The sequence below is a fragment of the Callospermophilus lateralis genome, chromosome 8 (genome assembly GCF_048772815.1).
Source record: "Callospermophilus lateralis isolate mCalLat2 chromosome 8, mCalLat2.hap1, whole genome shotgun sequence".
NCBI lineage: Eukaryota > Metazoa > Chordata > Mammalia > Rodentia > Sciuridae > Callospermophilus > Callospermophilus lateralis.
The window spans coordinates 58,659,355-58,679,454 of NC_135312.1; the positions used below are offsets into that span (position 1 = coordinate 58,659,355).

Below are 20,100 nucleotides of genomic sequence, written 5' to 3' on the forward strand. Positions count from 1 at the left end.
CCTTTATATTAGCTCATTTATTTTTCAGAATAGCTCTCTGGTAGAGGTACTGTTTTGTCCCTGATTTATCTCTGAGGAGAGTGAGGCAAGGGGAGGTTTAGTGGCCTGCTAATGGCCACACAGCTAGGGACTGTGAAGACAGATTTTGGGCTTAGGCAGTCTGACTTGAATCCATCTTTCTAGCCACCATCCTATATAACTATCCCATAATAATAATTATGATTATTGCTATGTAGTACAAGCCTGCATTTTAAAATTGAAAAATAGAGAATAATCTAATTACTCACTTATCCTTTCTATTAGAATTTCACTTTTTTTGACTCGGGGCTTTTAAGTTACAGTTACATATTTTACCTTTTTTTTTTTTTTTAAATATCTAAAGACTCTATGTGCTTAAATTGAACCAGTATATTATGATAAAATCACCAAAGAAAATTACCACCAGAAGGTATTTATTGGCTGCTTTTAGTTTTGATCATAAATGCATTATTATTTACTTCAGGGGATTTTGTTTTTTTCCTTTAGAATGTCTGCTGTCATCTTTATTATGGAATATTTGTAGTGCCTATTGAAGGTTTCAGTTTAATTTATGGATCTGGGATCTGTGTGTTGAAAGGTTTTTATTTTTCTTACAATTTAAATCATTCCCCAGAAAGGCACTAAGTTTGGGGTGGATTAACCCTTTGTCTTCCTAATAGATCTGTCTCTGCTGCTAAAATGAACTTCTGAGCTGCTCCCCTTTGGAGACTGAAAGAGTTCATCGGTTTCCCACGGTGACCTAACATAAGACTTACTCCCTGGAGAAGATGGGATTTATCGATGATATAGACCCAAAATGCTTTTAACAGTGTGTTTATGGTCAGTTAATAGAGTCATACACAATTATCCAAAACAGAGTTGAACTATGTTTTGGTGAAGAGAAGAGAGAGTTACAAAGTTCACCAATAAATCATGAAATTTTTGAGTTAGAATCTTGAAGATCTTGGTAATATTAGCTCTTCAATTTCTAGATGGAGTTGGGGAGTGTGTATAAGGTTTAAGGGAGCACAGACAGGTACCTCACCTTGTCTCTGGAGGAATGGCTGGAGGAAAGGCCCCCATGGGTGGTGATGCCATATCCCAAAGTCATAAACCAGTTTCATTTTGTGCACCAGGGCCAATCACTTGTTAAAGTCTTTCAGAAACACTTGATTAAGATGGATTTCAAGGCTAGTTTTGGCCCAGCAGGAAAGAATGCTAAAACCTCTTATTAATATCTTCTCTGGGCACCTGCGGGGGCAAAGGGCGGGGAACAGGTAGCATGTTCCATGTATGTATAGTCTCTGTTTTAAAGAATGAGTGTTAGCCCAGAGAATATTGAAAGAAGTCTGTTACAGCTACAGGGGCCAGCATGACAGAGGGCCAGAGGCAAATGAAGATGTTCTGTACAAGGGCCAATACAGGTCGCTGTGTATTGCCAGGGAGGGAGTGGGAGAGATGGATGATCCTGGAGAGTTCTTCAGGGGCCAGGTGACAGAAGACCTTAGATACCAAGGCAAGGAACTTGGGCTCCAGCGTTTAGGAGAAAGCCACTGATAATGTTTCTGTGAAAGAGGTTTGAGACTGGAAACATGCTGATTTAAAAGTATTTTCAAAATATTCTGTTTTGTAGCTATAAGCCAATAGTGGAATACATCGATGCCCAATTTGAGGCCTACTTGCAAGAGGAACTGAAGATTAAACGTTCTCTCTTCAACTACCACGACACAAGGATTCACGCCTGCCTCTACTTTATCGCCCCCACGGGACATTCACTGAAGTCTCTGGACCTGGTCACCATGAAGAAGCTGGACAGTAAGGTACTGTCTGTCACTCTGATTATATCAATTCTCCTTTTAGAGTACCTTTATTCTAAAGGCCTCAATTTATTCTCTGCTTTCACTGCAATTTGTTTTTTTGTTTTGTTTTATTTTCTGGATTACAGAACCACAGGGTTTGGCAGTGTAAGAAATGCTTGAAATCCTCTTCTGGATGTTAGGGCAAAACAAAACAAAACTCACTCACAAAACGTGGCTTGTGGGTTAGGGATAGAGCTCATTGGTAGAGTGCATGCCTCACATGCATGAGGCCCTGGGTTTGATCTCTAGATTAATAGCCCACAAAACAACAACAACAACAATAACAACAAGGCGTGGCTTGTTAGAAAATACATTTAGTTCTTAAGTAGGAGATTGAAGTATAAATTCAAGATTCATTTATTTTCTTTAAAACCTTTCTCTAAATTTCTTTTTAAAAGATTTTTAAAGGTTAAATTAACTTCTAAAATGGCCATTTCTTTAAGGTTAAATGATTTTTAAAACTTTAATTCAAAGTTTAAAATGAAATAAATGTTAACTTTTTGCCTATTTGAGGCCAGCTTGGCTTTTTAGATTTTTGAACACGGGTGTTCAGAAGAAGTGGAGTCTCCATTCAGCTTGTCCCCTGAGCTTGATGCCTTTGTATCCTCTTTTTCAGAGCATTCAAAGGAGTTGACTGTTACGTTTGATAAAATTTGGTGGCCTGCTTTACAATTAATTTGATTTTCTGTTTTGAAATATATAGAAGAGAACACATTTTGAAACAAAGACAAAGCAAATGGCAACCAGAACAACCGTAAATCTAAGTCATGGTATTTTCTCCTAGAAAAACACTTTCTTGCATTTGATGGAAATTATTTATTTATTTATTTTTCAAATATTTTTTAGTTGTCAGTGGACCTTTATTTTATGTATTTATATGTGGTGCTGAGAACCAAACCGAGTGCCTCACACATGCTAGGCAAGCGCTTTACCACTGAGCCACCACCCCAGCCCTCGGATGGAAATTCTTATCAGGTGATAAGGACCTTAGAGGGCTTGGTTGGTGTGATTTTTTTTTTTGGTCCAAACAACACTCTTTCAAAGATACTTATTCTCTAGGGGGATAAAATAGTTAGAGGCCTGTCCCCAAGGTTTCTTCTGGAACAGCCCACAAAGGGCTTGGCTGGAGAGGCTGAAGCCGAGCCAGGCTCCTTGGGCTTCCAGCACACACAGACACAGTGTTTTACAGAAAAATATTCCGATGGCCTGAAGGGATTACTGCAGTGAGAGCACTCTTGGTAGAATAAATAGAAACCCTTCTTCAGCCCATTGGGTTTGCTGCACTTGAACTGAGTGCCTGGGAGCTGTGCTGTTACCCGGATGGGACTCTGCACAGGCCGGGCTGCTCTCTCTGCTGTCAGATCTTTGAAAGTGAGGCAGGTCCCCCCATCATCAGGAGCCCCTATTCTCCACAGACAGTCTGAAGGAAGCAGAGTGAGGTGGCCTCTTACCTGAGGGCCATGCATGTAGACCAAGCCAGGTTAATAGCCCACAACATGAAATTGTGTTTAGCAGAGGTGATTTTCATATGAAAAGGGGGCGTGGCACGCAAAACAAGCTGATCCAGCACAAGGCAATCAAACCCCTCAATCACAGTGCAAGTTAAACTTTCAAGGATTGAATTGTTATAGAGTTGGAGAGCTGCATAGCATCTGAAAATGATATTATCCACGTTTTGTTTATACAAGTGAAGGGAAGAATTAAGAAAACATGATCATTTCAGAAAAGAGTCTCAAACTCCTGCCAATGAGAGAAAAGAGATTTTAAAACTAAATTGCTTGGTGTCTCTACCTACTTGATCAGTTTGGTCAAGGAAACACGAGCCTCTGTCATCTTGTCCAGTTTGGTATTAATTGAGTACTAAGTGTGGATGCAAGATAGCCAGTGGACACAGGAGGGAAGGTTTTGGTTCCCTGGTTGTGATCCAGACGCATCCCCTGCCATCAGGGATGATTTCCAGTCTATACTTCGCTTGGAGGGATCCCAAGTGCTAGGGACTTAGGAGTGTGTTATAGAATAGGTTGAAGAAAAGGACTTTCTACCACCACGTCTTCTTTTTTTTTTTAAAGAGAGAGTGGGAGGAGGGAGAGAGAGAGAGAGAGAGAGAGAGAGAGAGAGAGAGAGAGAGAGAGAGAGGACACAACATCTTTGTTTGTATGTGGTGCTGAGGATCGAACCCGGGCCGCACGCACACCAGGTGAGCGCGCTACTGCTTGAGCCACATCCCCAGCCCAACCACCACGTCTTCTGATTTGGCCTGTGGGAGATAAAAGGAGAAGCAAAAATGCAGATGTGACCCGAAACCTCTCGTTCAGTGTTCTTGGGCTGGGTGAAGAGCAGAGCTCTAAATATCAGATGTCAGTAGCATCTTATTGAAATCTCCACATAGGAAGAAGAAAGTTAATCTTAAAATGTAGATTTAAAAAATGTGTCCTGTGGATAGGGCTGGGGGATGGTAGGAAAAAAATGGCCCACCTTGGGTTTAAAGCTTATACTCTAGGGTGTCCTTGGCCCTCATTCTGGGCTGTCTGCCATTAATGTCAAACTCCAAGTTCTCCCCTGTTATTCATAACTGAGGAGACTCAGAAATTGAGCCATGTTTTTGGCACTGGGTCTACTTCTGGCATGAAGGAGAAATTTGATAGAAGCTGATTTTCAAAAGAATTAGCTAGTGTGAGTTTGAAAAATTTTAAAGTAAGTAAAAATATTCTTGCTTTAATACTTAGGTTCCCCTCTCCTAGCAATTTTCAGGGTATTAGAACAAAGAAAGGATTTTAGCCTGCATGGGACTGACATTCTGCTGCTCTAACAAAAACTTTGTGATCACACTGTCAGAGCATGCAGAAGTCAAGCACCTAAAGAAAGTGGGAGGGGTCCAGAAGGAGTGGTTGGTTATTCAAAGAATAGCTCCTTTGTTACTGCTGTTTGTCATGGAGTAATAACATTTCCTCTCCCTCTGTTAAAAAAAAAAAAGGATGAGGTAGCACAGGAGAGGAAATTACAAGTATGATTTTCTGTGTAGGATGGAAGGAAGTCTAAGTGTTCTGAGATGGAACTAAAAGATTATCCCAGGTCTTCTTAATTTTGCATCTAGGTAAATAGTCCAATTTTCAGTGTCATATATGTTTTTTTACAGTGAGGCTTTACAATATTTATTTATTTATTTATTTACTATGTTTTACGCCCATGTCTATTTCTCTTATGTTGAAGTTGTGCAAAAATGGACACGTTTGTTTTACAGGTGAACATTATTCCAATAATTGCAAAAGCAGACACGATTGCCAAGAATGAACTGCACAAATTTAAAAGTAAGATCATGAGTGAACTAGTCAGCAATGGCGTCCAGATATACCAGTTCCCTACAGATGAAGAAACGGTGGCAGAGATTAATGCAACGATGAGTGTAAGACCTCAAATAAAATGGGTACAAATGACTCTCCTGGAAGATTTTCTTAGTAGCAGCATTGCAGAGTAGCTAAACCTGCATTGGGGACCTGAGACTCCATTTGGAGTCCAGATCTGCCACTGCAAGTCTTTTAACCAGCCTGGGCCTTAGTTTTCCCACCTATCAAGTGGGAGAGTTAAACAGGATGATCTCAGATTTCCTTCTTACTCGAATGGTTAATGATTTCCAAGACAAATCTCAGCTCAGGTGGAGATGCCATGTGTGCATTTTTCTATAGAACTGTAATATGGGATCTTAGTGTAGGGTTCAGTGTAGGGTTCAGTAAGCATGAATAAAATCATCTACTTTCTCTTTATATCCCTCTCCATCTTTTTTTTTAAAGCCTTAATGGAAATTGAACCCAGGTTCTCATTCATGCCACCAAGCCTTTTTTTTTTTTAATTTGCTCTAATCAGTTATACGTGACAGCAGAATGCACTTCAATTCACTGTACACAAATGCAGTACAATTTTTTATTTCTGTGGTTGTACATGAAGTAGATCACACCATTAGTGTAATCATACATATACTTAAAGTAATGAAGTTCGTCTCATTCCTCTATCTTTCTTACCCCCTGTGCCCCCTCCCCACCCCTCTGACCCCTGTGCCCATTCATCCCATGCCCTTCCTCCCATTATGGATGAGCATTCACTTATCAGAGAAAACATTTGGCCTTTGGTTTGGGGGATTGGCTTACTTAGCATGATATTCTCCAACTCCATCCATTTACCTGCAAATGCCATAATTTTATTCTCTTTTAATGCTGATAATATTCCATTGTGTGTGTATGTGTGTGTGTGTGTGTGCACACATACATATCACATTTTGTTTATCCATTCATCTTTTGAAGGGCATCTAGGTTGGTTTCACAGTTTAGCTATTGTGAATTATACTGTAAACATGGATGTGGCTGCATCATTGTAGTATACTGTTTTTAAGTCCTTTGAGTATAGACCAAGGAGTGGGATAGCGGGGTCAAATAGTGATTCCATTCCAAGTTTTTTAAGGAATCTCCATACTGCTTTCCAGATTGGTTGCACCAATTTGCAGTCCCACCAGCAATATATGTGTGTGCCTTTTCCCCCACATCCTTGCCAACACTTATTATTACTTGTATTCTTGATAACTGCCATTCTGACTGGAGTGGGATGAAACTTTAGAGTAGTTTTGATTTGTATTTCTCTAATTGCTAGAGATGTTGAACATTTTTTTCATACATTTGTTGATCAATTATCTTTTTCTGAGAAGTTAGATAAGCACTCTTAATACTGAGCCACCTCTCCATCCCCCACCTCAATCTTTTTAAATAATATTTCATGGTTATAAAATTAAGTTTTCATTGAACTTCCTAGAAAGAAAATATCCACAAACTTTTACTCTCTTTCTCTCTTTATCTAATTAGTAAGACTGAAGATCTTTGACATTCCAAACGAATCTTGCTGTTTATGAAAAAATTTTCTTTTAGGCTTTTCATGCAAACAGTTCTTTCAGATATGATTCCATATGATGTGTGGGTAGCTGAGTAACACAGATTCCCCTGGTGGTTGCTTTTGATGCATTGAATGGAATGTTCCTTGGTCATTGGACCAGAATGTTAGCTGGAAAGACCTTTGAGTTCCTCAGCTTCAGGGACCATGGTTCAGTTTCAGACTTTGAGTTTGAGAAGGAAAATGTACTTTTCTTCCTCCCTTCAGAGTGGTGAGATTAACTAGGAAATTTAAATAATCTTGCATCTTTCACAAAGTCCCACTTGAGAAACTTGAGGTGAGGATTCTGCCAAGCTTTCTGAGGAAAAGGATTTGACTTGAAAACATTCTCCTTCTCAATGGATTTGTAGGAGAAGGGTATTGGGTTGTAATTCTCAGAGCAACTCTATCAAATTTCTTTATTCTTGTATGCTAATAGAAAAACAGAATTAGTTTTCTCCCTACCCCCAGAATGTAGCCATAACTACCAAATAAACCATTAGAAAAGAGTCGGTTGTCTTGGACACCACCTATGCTTGAGATAAATCTGAGTGGAAGGCTTGATTCAGTATTTCGGGCTAACGTGTATTTCTGACTTGAAATTTGTGCAGTGATCAGCTATCTAAATAGTTCTGTTCAATAGAAATACAATGTGAGCTACACAAGTAATTTAAATTTTTCTAGTAGTTACATTTAAAATATGAAGCATGAAATTAATTTTAAGAATTTACTTAATCCTAATCCAGTATATCCAGAATATTATTGTTTCTTTATGTAATGAATTAAAAAGTTATTAACATGATCCTTTAATAGCAAGTCTTTGAAGTTTTATAATGTTAGTACATCTCAATTTGTATTTCCAATTTTTATTAACAATGCTTGGTCTGTATTTACAATTCATTAAATTTATAGGTAAGATGGGCCTGGTGGTACATGCTTGTAATCCAAGCAATTCAGGAGGTTGAGGCAGGAGGATCACATGTTCAGTGCTAGCCTTGAGTGGGGCAACTTAGTGAGACCCTGTCTCAAAATAAAAAAATAAAAAGTATTAGGATGTATCTCAGAGATAAAGCACTTCTGGGTTCAATAGCTAGTGTCAAGAAAAAAAAAAAGAAAGAAAATTTATAGTTAAAAAGCAGATTCACATGCTTAGATTATTCCTAACATACTTCAAAGTTTTTCTATGTGAAATAAGTATCAATTCCCCCTCCCAAACAAATGAACAAACAATAAGCCCTTTCCCTTTAAATTTGTACGTACCTTGCCAAAACTGGTCTTTTTTTTTTTTTTTTTTTTGAAGCGTAGTAAAATGCTGTCCTTACAAACAACAAAGGTATGTTGAACAGGAAAACATTCTATACTGCTTTCATTTGGAATTTACATGTATATTAATTAAAAGCAAATAAAATTAAAAAGTGAGGTTTTGGGTTCTACAAACTATACTTCACCTGCTCTGTGGTCACAAGTCGTGAGTGACGGCTGTGTTGGATGGGGCACATCTAGAGCTTACTATATGGTTGCTACCGCTTCTGCAGTTTTCCCTGCAATCTAGCTCCTAACAAGTATTTGGCTGTAGGGTGTAGGATACATGAGCTAGAGAATCTTCTACGTGTTCTCCTGGCCCACCTTGTGTCTTGCCATGAAATAGAGATTGCAGAAGGAGGAGCTTGCAGAGGTGGGTGGAGAAACAGACTCTGTTGGAGCTGTGGAAGATAATCACACTCCTCTCTGTTGCTTGGCAGGTCCACCTCCCGTTTGCAGTGGTTGGCAGCACAGAAGAAGTGAAGATTGGCAACAAGATGGCAAAGGCCAGGCAGTACCCCTGGGGCGTGGTGCAGGGTATGTCAATCACGGGAAGGGGACTCTAAAGTCAGTGCCTGGGGTGAATGACCACAATTCTTCCCTCCCTGTGTTGGGAAGTGTAAAACAGGGGGAGGTGGGAGTAAGTGGTGTGGTGTCACTCCTGGCTGTTATCAGGGTGAGAAAGACCCATGCAGTTAGACAGACAGTAGAGAGAAGCAGCTGCCAAGCCCTAGTGGCAATGAGATGACTCCTCTTACTAGCTTTCACTGGTTGTGTAGGAAATTCAGCATAAATTCCTAGAAAATAAAAATTTCCCCAGGAGCCTGAACCAGTTGCATCAGCAAAGTATCAGAAAGTGCAAAAAAACAATTTCATGCAAACAAGAGGATGACTTGCTCAGTCATCTCTGGGAAAGTTGTCTTCCAATTAAGTGTTATTTCAATAAATATTTGGTAATTGGGAATAATGGTGGTATTGAAAAACTGCCTGGTACAGTTCCTGATGGCATGGAATGATAGAAACAGGCCTGGCTTTGGACCAGATGATATGGTGTTTGAGTTTAGACTCTGCTACCTCTTTTTGGGAGGTCAGCTTGCTTATCAAAGCCAGGCTTCTTTATCTGCAAAGCAAAAATCACAAAGTTTATTGGTTGAATGATTGTGAAGGATAAAGTCAAAATCTGTAAAGCTCCTTTCTGAGTTTTTGCACAGAATAGGCACCCGGCAGTTAGCCTTACCACCATTAGTGTTAGTTTCAGTGCTATCTGAAATCCTTTCTGATCGCTGTAAAACACCTTTAGTTGGTTTTGAGATTTCAGGGAGTTCAGAGTGATGGTAGCAACATCTTGCAAGCATCTAAGATTTTCTGTGATGTTGCTAATAGCCCTTTCTCCTACTTTTCCCCATCATTTGCAGTTGAGAATGAAAACCATTGTGATTTTGTGAAGCTGCGGGAGATGCTGATTCGCGTGAACATGGAAGACTTGAGAGAACAGACACACACCCGCCATTATGAGTTGTACCGGCGCTGTAAGCTTGAGGAGATGGGATTCAAGGACACTGACCCTGACAGCAAGCCCTTCAGGTATGAGGATACCCAGCTGTTAAGTGTCTGTCTGGCAGTGCTAGGGGTAGCACATTGGTGCATCATAGAAAATGCATGTTGGATTGGGGTGTTGGTGATGGAGTGGCCTGGGGAAGGAGATTCAAGGAACATAAAGCCAGGCACTGTGATAACCACTGTACCACTGTATTTCAATTATTGTAACTAACTAGAGTTATAGATGATGAAACTCACAGCACTGAAAGAGTGTAAGCAACCTAGCTAATACCCTACAAGTAAGTGAGGTGGGTGGGATTTGAGCTTCACTATGTTACTCCTGAGCCCAGGTTCTTAACTGTTAGGTTTGCAGAGTACAGATACTGGTCCATACAGTCCCCCCACCCTTTAGTACTGGGGATTGAATCCAGGGGAGTGTTATCACTAACATACCCTTTTTAATTTTATATCCTCAACCCTTTTTAATTTTTTAATTTTGAGATAAGGTCTCACTAAATTGCTTAGGGCCTTACTAAGTTGCTGCTGCTGGCCTGAAACTTGTGATCCTCCTGACTCATCCTCCCAATTTGCAGGATTACAGGTGTGCGCCGCTGTGCCCAGCTACTGAGCCACACATTTTTGCCAAATAGGTTTAACTTCTCAAAGCTCTTGGTGTTTTTGCGCGCTCTTACTAGCTTTCAGTGGTCCAGTACAGTTCTAACAACAGAGGAGTAGGAAAGGGAATAACTTTTAGAAAATGTATATATTTTCCCACATCATTGATGGATGGAGATGTAAAGTTTGAAAAGGAGTAATGAATGTAGAATTATTGCCCTAACAAATGTCCAGTTCTTGCTAGAGCCCAGTGGCAGGGAAAGGATTGACAGGGTTGGAGTACTGGTGCCCACCAGGCTTGGTGATAGAGGCACAATTCTGAATCACCCTGGAAGATGAGGCTGCCAAGCCAGGTCGCCACCTTCTGGTAGAGGAGAGGATTGTACCCAACCTATTTCGTAGTGGGAATTTGAATTGAAATGATGTGAGAGGTTTGTCTGCACTGGCTACCTCTTCTGATTGGAGTCTGCAATGCCTTGGAAAAAAACCTGTTTTCTCTCTCTTTTGTGGCTAGCCCAGAAACACTTTGATATCCATAGAACCTGAGGGAACCTGTGCACAGATTCTGTCCCCTGGGCCTGAGCTACTTTGGGGAAAGAGAAGAGGTTCATTTTTTTTTTGCAATTCCTTTGGAGGTAATTCAGTAATGCCTCCGCTGGTCCCCTGCTACAGTGCGACTGGGCAGGCCCATGGGCATGTGTGTATTTAGTGAGAATGAAGACCCGAACAAAGGGCTGCTCACCAAGAAGTTAACTTCTAGCTGAATTTGCACCATGTATTCCGCCCTGGGGGCTTATAAAACTGACTCTCTGCAGCCGTATGAAATGTTGCTTTCTTAGGCTAAGGGTAGGAGGCTTTTTTGTCTACACAGGTTTAGCTACCTTGAAATGCATTTACCAAAGAATAGTCCCACAAAATTAGGCTCACTCAATGGTTATTAAACCTGATAAAAATAGTTTTTGTATAGAAAAGGCTATCTTTAGTATATCATAGAGTGTTTGTGTTCCCAAAATAAAACAAAGGAACTGCCATAAAATTGAAGTCAGTAGCCACTGGATTCATTCAAATCCAAGCCACCCCATCCCTAGTACTGGGAATTGAACCCAGGGCTTCACACATACTAGGCAAGTGCTCTGCTACTGGGCTACATCCCCCCTTGTTCAGATCCAGCTAGTGCTAAAGAACACTGGGAAAAGTTCCTGGAGTTTGGGTTTAAGTCTTGGCCCTGTTACTACTCACATCCTCATCCCTTCCAGGCCCAAGTTTCTTCATTTGAGCCAGATCAGGGACAGATTAGATCTATCACCAGGACTTCTTATAATGGGCCACTTCTGCAGGCCACGCATGGTCTCATCATAAGTAAGCAATTCTACTCTTGTCAGTTGAAAGTGACCACAAGCCATGGTATAAATAGGCATGGCTGTGTTTCAGTAAAGCTTTATTTATAAAACCAGGTGGGAGGGATGCACATTTGGTCCTTGGGCTATAATTTGCTGACACCTAGACTAGATCATAACCTGGAGCCTGTGAATTGCTGTAAAAATTAGAATGTGGAACTGAGTTTGTTAGAGGTAATTTGCCTCCCACAGTGTTAGGAACCATTCAGCACAGCTATGTTCTTTTCAATTCTGAAATCTGTGGAATATGAAGAGTCTGTGATGCTATCCTTAACTCTCTACCACCACCAGGAGGGGCCAGGTGACCCAGGGCTCTATAGGTTTCTGGGAACCTGGGGATTCTGGGCATTCCCCCCAGGTGCTAGCTTGCCACCTGCTCTGCTGTCTCTGTCGCTGGCCTTTAAATTAAGGCATCTCCTGCAAGCCCAGAGTAAGTGCCCACCAGGGTAAGTGGAGCTGGGTGGTTACAGAAGAGTTTCTGCAAGGCTGGGGAGTTGCTGGGCCAACCCACTCCTCTGACCACTCTATAGACAGGGCCTTTAGGATTGGTGAGAGTAGACATTGAGCTCACCTGACTCATAGAGAACTTGTCTCCCCATTTCCATTTGGTCCCTTTTCTACTGGCCTAAAGTTTCCTTTTTGATGATAAAAAGGGAAATAAATCATAAATTTATTAGCAAGATCTTTACTCTTTACCCTATACAAGAAAAAAATAAAAGTAGGAAAAAACAGACCCTCTAAAAATGAATACTTTGTATCCCCTCAATAAACAGGACCTGTTTTGCATTTAAATTAGAAAGCTGCTCACTCAAAGCAGGTCCCTCTCACTACTAGAAAGATCATTTAGAACAAAAAAGGTGGCATTGGTTTATACATGAAGGTAAAGAGCAATGTGAGATGAGTTTGATTTCCTTTTCTTGGAAACCACTACTTTAAAAGGGCTGAGCCTTTCCCCTAAGGAATCATTACCCCATCTAGCACTTCCTGAGCACCTGGGACCATTGAGGGAGGAGTGGAGTTAGGAGATCTCATGTAAAGGATGGCAGAATTCAGGAAAAGCAGAAAAGACAGTTGATTTCAGGGACTTCCCAGAATTTCAACTTTAAAATCATCACTCCTGGATATTCATAGGAGATTTTTTTCCTCATATGAATTTAGGATGACTTTGGAGGAATCTAAAAGCCTTCAGGTTTTTTAATATCCTCAAAGTAGATTCCTATGTGGGTGTTTGCTGAAGTTTATCCTTTCCTTTAAGCAGTACTGTATCATGTGTCTGTAGCAAAGAGTGAGCTTTAAGATCAGTTCTAGTAGTGACAGCTGTTACCTGTGTGTGTTACACAGTGTGAGAATGAGGAGCCAGGCTGCCAGTGACGGGAGAATTCAGGCCTCAGAAGCACACTAGAGGCAGTAAAGCTAATGGAGTCTGGCCCTGGGGTTGTCCTTGAACCTGCTTGTGCTTAGAGTGCTGTCTTTATTGTCTCCTGGCAGAGAGCATAGATATCCAGGATCAGCCTACCCTTCCTGTGCCCACTCACCCCCGTGTAGGCTCACTGCTGTCTAGCCTTGGAACTCACTTCCACCTAACGAGAGCAGCTATCTCTTCCCTGGACCCAGGACCCTCTTATTCCAGCTCTCTTTCTGAGCGGCATTTTAGGGTAAATGAGGAGAGAGGACTTAGGCCGCCACTGGACCTGATTGTGTCTCCTTTGGCTATTCCCCACTTCTTTTTCTCCTGAGATACCATTGCCCTTTGTACAAAAGTCCCTGCTCAAACTGCTTCCTCCTCCTCACAAAAAGCCCCTTCTGGACTCCCCACTGGTCAGGCCACAGAAAGTGCTCATTCCACCATTGTCTCAGAGATTAAAACATTTTGGGGTCCCTTGCCCCTGTGAGAGTTCTGTTTCTATTTTTTATACTCGAAATATATTTCTTTTTAGTTGTAGATGGACACAATAACTTTATTTTTATGTGGTGCTGAGGATCGAACCCAGTGCCTCACACATGCTAGGTAAGCACTCTACCACTGAGCTACAGTCCCAGCTTCAGAACTGGAGTTTGATACCTGGAAATATTAGGGTTTCTACAATCTCTGGGTAATAACAGCTCAACTGATGGAGGCGCCTAGGGAATAGGACTCTGTGGATATTATAGGTTTTCTAAATTATTTGTAAATAACTTAATTTTGTTTGGTTCCTTGGGCTAAGGTTTTAGGATTCTTTCTCATATGTTGCTGTGATTATCGTTTCCCATGTCAAAACTGGTTCACATCGTAGGGTACAGAATAATTTAGTAGTAGCATTTGTTGAGCCCTTTTCCCCTGTGCTGGCCCAGGGAACTACCAGCCTGTGGCTGAGACCAGTCTTGCTGACAGCAAAGGTGCTCTTAGGCTTTCTCAAGAACAGGGCATTCTAGACAGGCATTTGGAGTATACAAAACATTTTCCATTGTGATTGGTGTGTCTACACACCAACTCTTCTGTTTGCACTGCACTCTGTTGCTTTCTGTCCTAGTCTCGATCTTTTTCTTTTAAAATCATGATTGAGATGTATGATTTTTAAAAAAAATCTATGATTGGACTGTGATACATAGTTTGAAAATGTATTTCCAGAAACTGGGGCATGAGTTAGGTTGTGGTTGGGACTAGATACAACAGAGTCATCGTGGGAATTCTCAGTATTTGGGGTAGCATTACTCAAACCACATTCTATCTGTGAGTTCCTTCAGAAAGTTCCTATGATAAAACACTAAAACAAGTCCACCTGTTTCTCTCACTGAAGGGCTTCTCAGATAAGCAGAGGTTAGCCAGCTGGTTACCTGTGATCTCCCAGGAAGCATTTCAAAACAGATGTTACCTTAGCCAGATGTTCTGAATCCGCATCTCTAGGAGTGGGCTTGGAAATATGAATTTAGAAAAAGTATACTCAGGTGTGCCCCGTGGTCCTGCTGTGCTGCCAGGGGGGATGCCCTGTGCATTGTGAATCCTTTTAAGGAGAAGCACACACAGCACCTAACTCTCAGTTTTAGAAACCTCATTCAGAGATCCTATCTTGAAACTAGGTGGTGATCTCTAAAACACCACATGTTGGGTATTATTTCTATGAAAAGGTATTCCATTGCTTGTTAGAAGAGAGATGTGTTCATTATACTAAAATCAACAGAAATTGAGTTTTCTGTAATATTTCATAATAAGGACAAGTCATTCTCTTCCTTTGGCAGTTTTTTTCATACCAAGAATTGAACCCAGGTGCTTAACCACCAAGCCAATTTTTATATATACACAACCCCAGCCCTTTTAGATATTTTTTTTTAGAGGTAGGTTCTTGCCAAGTTGCTTAGGGCTTCCCTAAGTTGCTGGCTTTGAACTCGTGATCTTCATGTCTCAGTCTCCGAGCCACTGGGATTACAGGCGTGCACCCCCATGCCTAGCTTCCTTTGGTAGTTCTGACCCACATAACAGTGATGAAGAGTTTATTACAAGCTGACAAAACCAAATTCGTGAATTATTTATAGTTTTCTTGCCAACAGAATTCAATCTCTCAGTGACTATAGACCAAATAGTGCTATTAGTATTACCTAACATTAACACTGTCCAACTTGTGTTTGTCTCGTAATATGAAAGCTAAATATATTTATGGAAACTCAAGACTCATGGTTGTTCACAAGTAGATAGGGCTGGCAGTGTTGGGGACTGGAGAATTTATTTCTCATAAACTAATAAGGGTGATAATTATAGAAGTGCACCATCCTAACTAATAGATTCTAATCCTAACCTAATTGTTCAGTTCATGCCCTGCTCCCCCTTCTTTCCATCTAATGTTTCTGTGGCTATTGTGGGGGCTTTACAGGGACCCTGGGTCCTCCACAGTTTGTATTCAGTTTGTAATTTATCCCTGGGGTGAATAGGTCTATGGGTAAAGGTAGATATAATACAAACATTGTATTGCAGACTCCATACAACCATTGTTCTAGGGAAACTGATGGGGTAGGGGCGGGGATGAACACCTTGTAAAATATCAGCAGCTATTTATAGTGCACCTGTGGGGTGGGGTGTGTTTTCTTGATTGTGTTACCAAAGGTAGTTTCTCTGTAAACGTAGTTTTCTCTGTAAATGTTCTGACTTAGAGATAAAGCTGCGTTATGGCACTCAGTATAAAATATTAGGCTCTCAGTTCTGCAGACAGGAAGAAGATGGGGCTTAAAATGAAAATAAAATCCTTCCTGCACGATTTACATTTGGTGATATAACTTGAAAAGTAGCAGTTTTCTCTTCTACCCTTAGAAGTACTCTTGTCTCTCTAGTATTTTCACTGAGTCTGTTTTTCAGATTGAGGGCTGGAGGGAGATGAGTGGAGGAAGGGGAACATTTATTAAGCACTGATTTTATGTCAAATGCTTTACTCACTTGTCCTGCATCTAATTCTAATAATCGCATCCCAGAAGGTAAGTGCTGTTGTATCCACGTCTCATAGTTGCAGAGTTAGAGAGGCTGGTCCTTTCCCAAGGTCAGTCAGTTGGTGGGGCCAGAATTCAAATTTTGCTCTGTCTGACTTCATTCCCTGTTCATTTCACCCCCTACTAGGCCGCCTTCATCTTCTAAAACTCAAAATCACATCCTCAGCCCAGGCTATCTCTGTGTGAACGTGTGTGAGTTAAAACTTGGCTAGTTAGTGATTTCCCTTAGTGCAGCATTGTGTTTATTGATTCATTTCTGGTTTTCGATGCACTTGTCTTTTCAATCCCAGTGTAAATAACTTTCATTCTATTTGAGCTTTAATATGGTAGGCAGCAGCTTTATCTGTTTTTTGGGAAGTAGATGGATAGAAATGATGTACACTGAAATTTCATAACAATGCAATTTCATAACCCTGCCCTTGGTTTGTGGATTTTGAATAGTCTTCAGGAGACCTATGAAGCAAAAAGGAATGAATTCCTGGGAGAATTGCAGAAGAAAGAAGAAGAGATGAGACAGATGTTTGTTATGAGAGTGAAGGAGAAAGAGGCTGAACTTAAAGAGGCAGAGAAAGAGGTAAGCTGTCTGTCCTCCTGCAACAAACAAAAATCTAGGAGAATTATTTTAATAATATATATATATTTTTTATAGGATTTCATGCCAGTTCAAGTACTTGCTGCACATATTTTATCACAAGTGGCATACTAACCTGGCAAGAAGAGTGAGCCAGATATCTTTTTTGTTTTGGTTTGGTTTTGACAGTGAGATAGAACTGAGGGATGCTTAACCACTGAGCTACATCCCCAGTCCCTCCCCTGTTTATTTTTCTTTAATATTTTGAAACAGGGTCTTGCTAAATTGCTGAGGCTGGCTTTGAACTTGCAATCCTCCTGCCTCAGCCTTCTGAGCTGCTGGCGTTAGAGATGTGTGCCACCACATCCAGCTAGATAATCTTATCCTCATTTTGCAGATGAAAAACTGGGAACCATACATATAGCATGATTTAGATCTTGGGTTTCTAGTCCTGATCATATGGTCTTTGCAGCTCTGTGTTTCTTCAGTTTACAATTCTTGACATATGAAAGTCTGGATTCTGGAACTGTCATTATTATTTTAGTCTATCAGACAATTCGGCTAAACAGTGGAGGGCATTCTCTAGTGTGTTACAGTGTGAAGCAAAACCCATACTCCACGTCTGTGCCCAGGTTTCTCCCTTACCAGCTTGCGCTTCCTAATCTCAGAATCCCTCCAACCTTGGTGCTCACCCACAGGCCAAACCAACTGTGTCCTAAAAGTTTACATGAATTTTGAGCATAACACTCATCCCATTCTGTTTGAGAGAGATAGAGAAAGATGTCTGCTTTTGCTGGTAGATAAATGAGTCTCAAGTGCTTGACCTATAACTCAATGCTTCTCTAAATGAAATCATCTAAGTAACTTTATCTTATTTTAATTTATCTTTAAAAGACTAATAAAACTTAGGGGTTATTTGAATAACTAAGCACTCAAGATGGTTTTGCTGCTGAGAAAGGAATATTGAGCTTTATTTGCTATGGCTTTAAGAACCAAATGGATGATGGGTAAAAATTTAAAATTTTCTAGTAAACATTCCTTCCCTCTCTTCTTCCCTTTCTGCATCCCTCCCTCTCTGTATTTGTTTCTGAATGTGTCTGTGTGTCTGCTGGAAAATGAATCCAGAGCCTCATGCATGCTGGGAGGCACTCTACCACTGAGCTACACCCCCATCCTGTGATTGTGTTTTTTTAAATATGGATATGTGTTTATATCTCTGTAGTCATTGTGTACATCTCTTAAGTTAACATATTTCATACATGGTGAAAAAGAATCAGAAATAAAGAAGTGCTTTTACTACCAGGATGGATTTTTTTGTTACCTTCTTTTTATCAGGGTTTTCAAGGAATTTTTAGCCCCAAGGAGCTCAAGTAACAAAGGAGCTTAGGACTCAGGGATGCTCTGAGAACCTTAGCCTGGCTCCTCCGATAAGCCACCAGACAGTACTACACTCCTGCAGTGAAAGCACCAGCAGCCACATGATGCAACTTTTGTTTTTGAGCAGATTCACATGGTCTACATTAGTAGTTTCCTTCCCTTCTCCAAGCATGTCTGCCTCTTTTTCTCTCCAGCTCCACGAGAAGTTTGACCTTCTAAAGCGGACACACCAAGAAGAGAAGAAGAAAGTGGAAGACAAGAAGAAGGAGCTCGAGGACGAGGTGAACAATTTCCAGAAGAAGAAAGCAGCAGCGCAGCTACTACAGTCCCAGGCCCAGCAGTCTGGGGCCCAGCAAACCAAGAAAGACAAGGATAAGAAAAAGTAAGCAGGTGCCACCCCATCTACTGGGGACCTCTAACAATTTATTCCTCTTGCATGTCTGCTTTACCCATTGACAGACTGGAAACTGGTCTATTACCAGAAAAATAAAAAGCAAGTATTTTCTCTACAGTGCAGGGAAGATGATAAATGTTTTTAAAAGTATTTTTAAAGGGTACACAAGGATTAATTTATAAAACTTGACCACGTTGATCAAGCAATCAGGATGGACTAACCTGTCATCTCCCATAGCATCGTCTGCACCAACGCTAGGATTCTCAGAGAAGACAGGTTATTTCTCTTCAGTACCTCTGAAGACAGTTCTCATGATTCTCTTGATAAAGAGCATCTTAAAATCTTGATTGTTCAAATTGTTTTCCCACTCTGTGTTGTAAGGCCTGGCAAGCCAGTCATTGAGAATCATGTTCCCAAACTAAAACAGCGGGAAGAGCTGCTTGTAGCCACTGGTTTTCCTCTAAATTCAACAAGGTGGTGAATGATCTTACTGTGAAATGCAGTCAAAATGCCCTTCCCGTTAACATACCCTGCCAACCCTCAAGTCTCACAAAATAGTTTTTAATATTGTCTTGAGTCAATGTGCCAAAGGTTCAGATTCTGCTCTTGAGTTGGTCACTTCTTAGGACGTTCCAGTAGCAGCTGCCTGAACCCAGGGGAGATTTGAGCTTCCTTGAAATTCTGTCACTTGAAGCTCTCCTTTGAATCTCGTTAAAGAATACAGAGTGAGTTTTATGACAATAGCTGCTGGTTATAGTAAATATGGCGATAAGAAGGCCTTTGAAGGAAACCTTTGTGGTGGCCCAATGGCAAGCCCACAGATGCCACCCTCTTTTGTCTATTTAACCTGCCATACTCTTAGGGCAGCTATGAAGCAACTCGGAGCTTGTTTGAGGATTCTTGCTCTTCATCCTTAGATGCCATAGGGTTCTAGGGAAAGAGCAGGTAACTAAGCAAATAACAAAAATATGATACTCAAAAAGGCAAAGATTACATTCTTTAAAAATATAGCTCATAGGATTGAGTGTCTGTGCAATCCTAATTGAAAGGGGAAAGTGAGCACAGCCATTGTCCCCTTAGTAAAGATCAAAATGTACTGCTACAGTGACACACGGAGAGAATATTAAGCTACATTTTGTACGCTGACTTGCCAAGCTTTGAAGTAGCAAGAAATGTGTCAAGGGTAAAGGGGCAGGCATCTTTTCTAAGCAATAACAGAAATAGTTGGTGAGGATGAGGGGTGATTTTAACTGGGGTGGATACAGATGTAAGTGACCAAAGAGGAGTCCAAGGGCCCCAGATTGGTTATCCTGGATTAATTCTGAGAGAATCAGTTGCTCAGATCATAATCCAATTCAAGAGAATGCTTCTTAGCTCTGTGTGTTGGAAGAGTATCTGACACTAGGGTGATGTTGTCCACACACAGATTCAGAGGCTACATGACTCGTCCAGTGAAGACACATGAAAGCCATTTGGCTTTGTACCCTCGATCCAGACTAACCCAAGATAAAAATAGGGTGCACGTGTGTGTATGGTATGTGTGTACATGTATGTCTGTAGGTGTGGATGAGAGAAAAAGCTGCTGATTCAGCTTAGAGAACCCAAAGTCTAGGTTTCTTTTTCCCAAAACACTAAAGTGCGTCAAGGTACAAGTTTAAAACTAAA

The 20,100-nt window shown here is 40.8% G+C and overlaps 1 protein-coding gene across 4 annotated transcripts in view; it reads left to right on the forward strand.

Annotated features, from left to right (window-relative positions):
• Septin11 (septin 11) overlaps positions 1 to 20,100 on the forward strand; it is an 89,646-nt gene that overhangs the window by 62,746 nt on the left and 6,800 nt on the right. For 2 of the 4 annotated variants that reach the window (XM_076863988.2, XM_076863987.2), the window contains exons 4-10: positions 1,652 to 1,838; positions 5,119 to 5,280; positions 8,089 to 8,121; positions 8,531 to 8,627; positions 9,506 to 9,674; positions 16,535 to 16,667; positions 18,236 to 18,423. In XM_076863988.2, the coding sequence (XP_076720103.1) occupies positions 1,652 to 1,838; positions 5,119 to 5,280; positions 8,089 to 8,121; positions 8,531 to 8,627; positions 9,506 to 9,674; positions 16,535 to 16,667; positions 18,236 to 18,423 (969 nt within the window). Of the gene's footprint in view, positions 1 to 1,651; positions 1,839 to 5,118; positions 5,302 to 8,088; positions 8,122 to 8,530; positions 8,628 to 9,505; positions 9,675 to 16,534; positions 16,668 to 18,235; positions 18,424 to 20,100 lie in introns of all 4 variants that reach the window. The other 2 variants (XM_077110224.1, XM_077110225.1) reach the window with 2 other exon arrangements.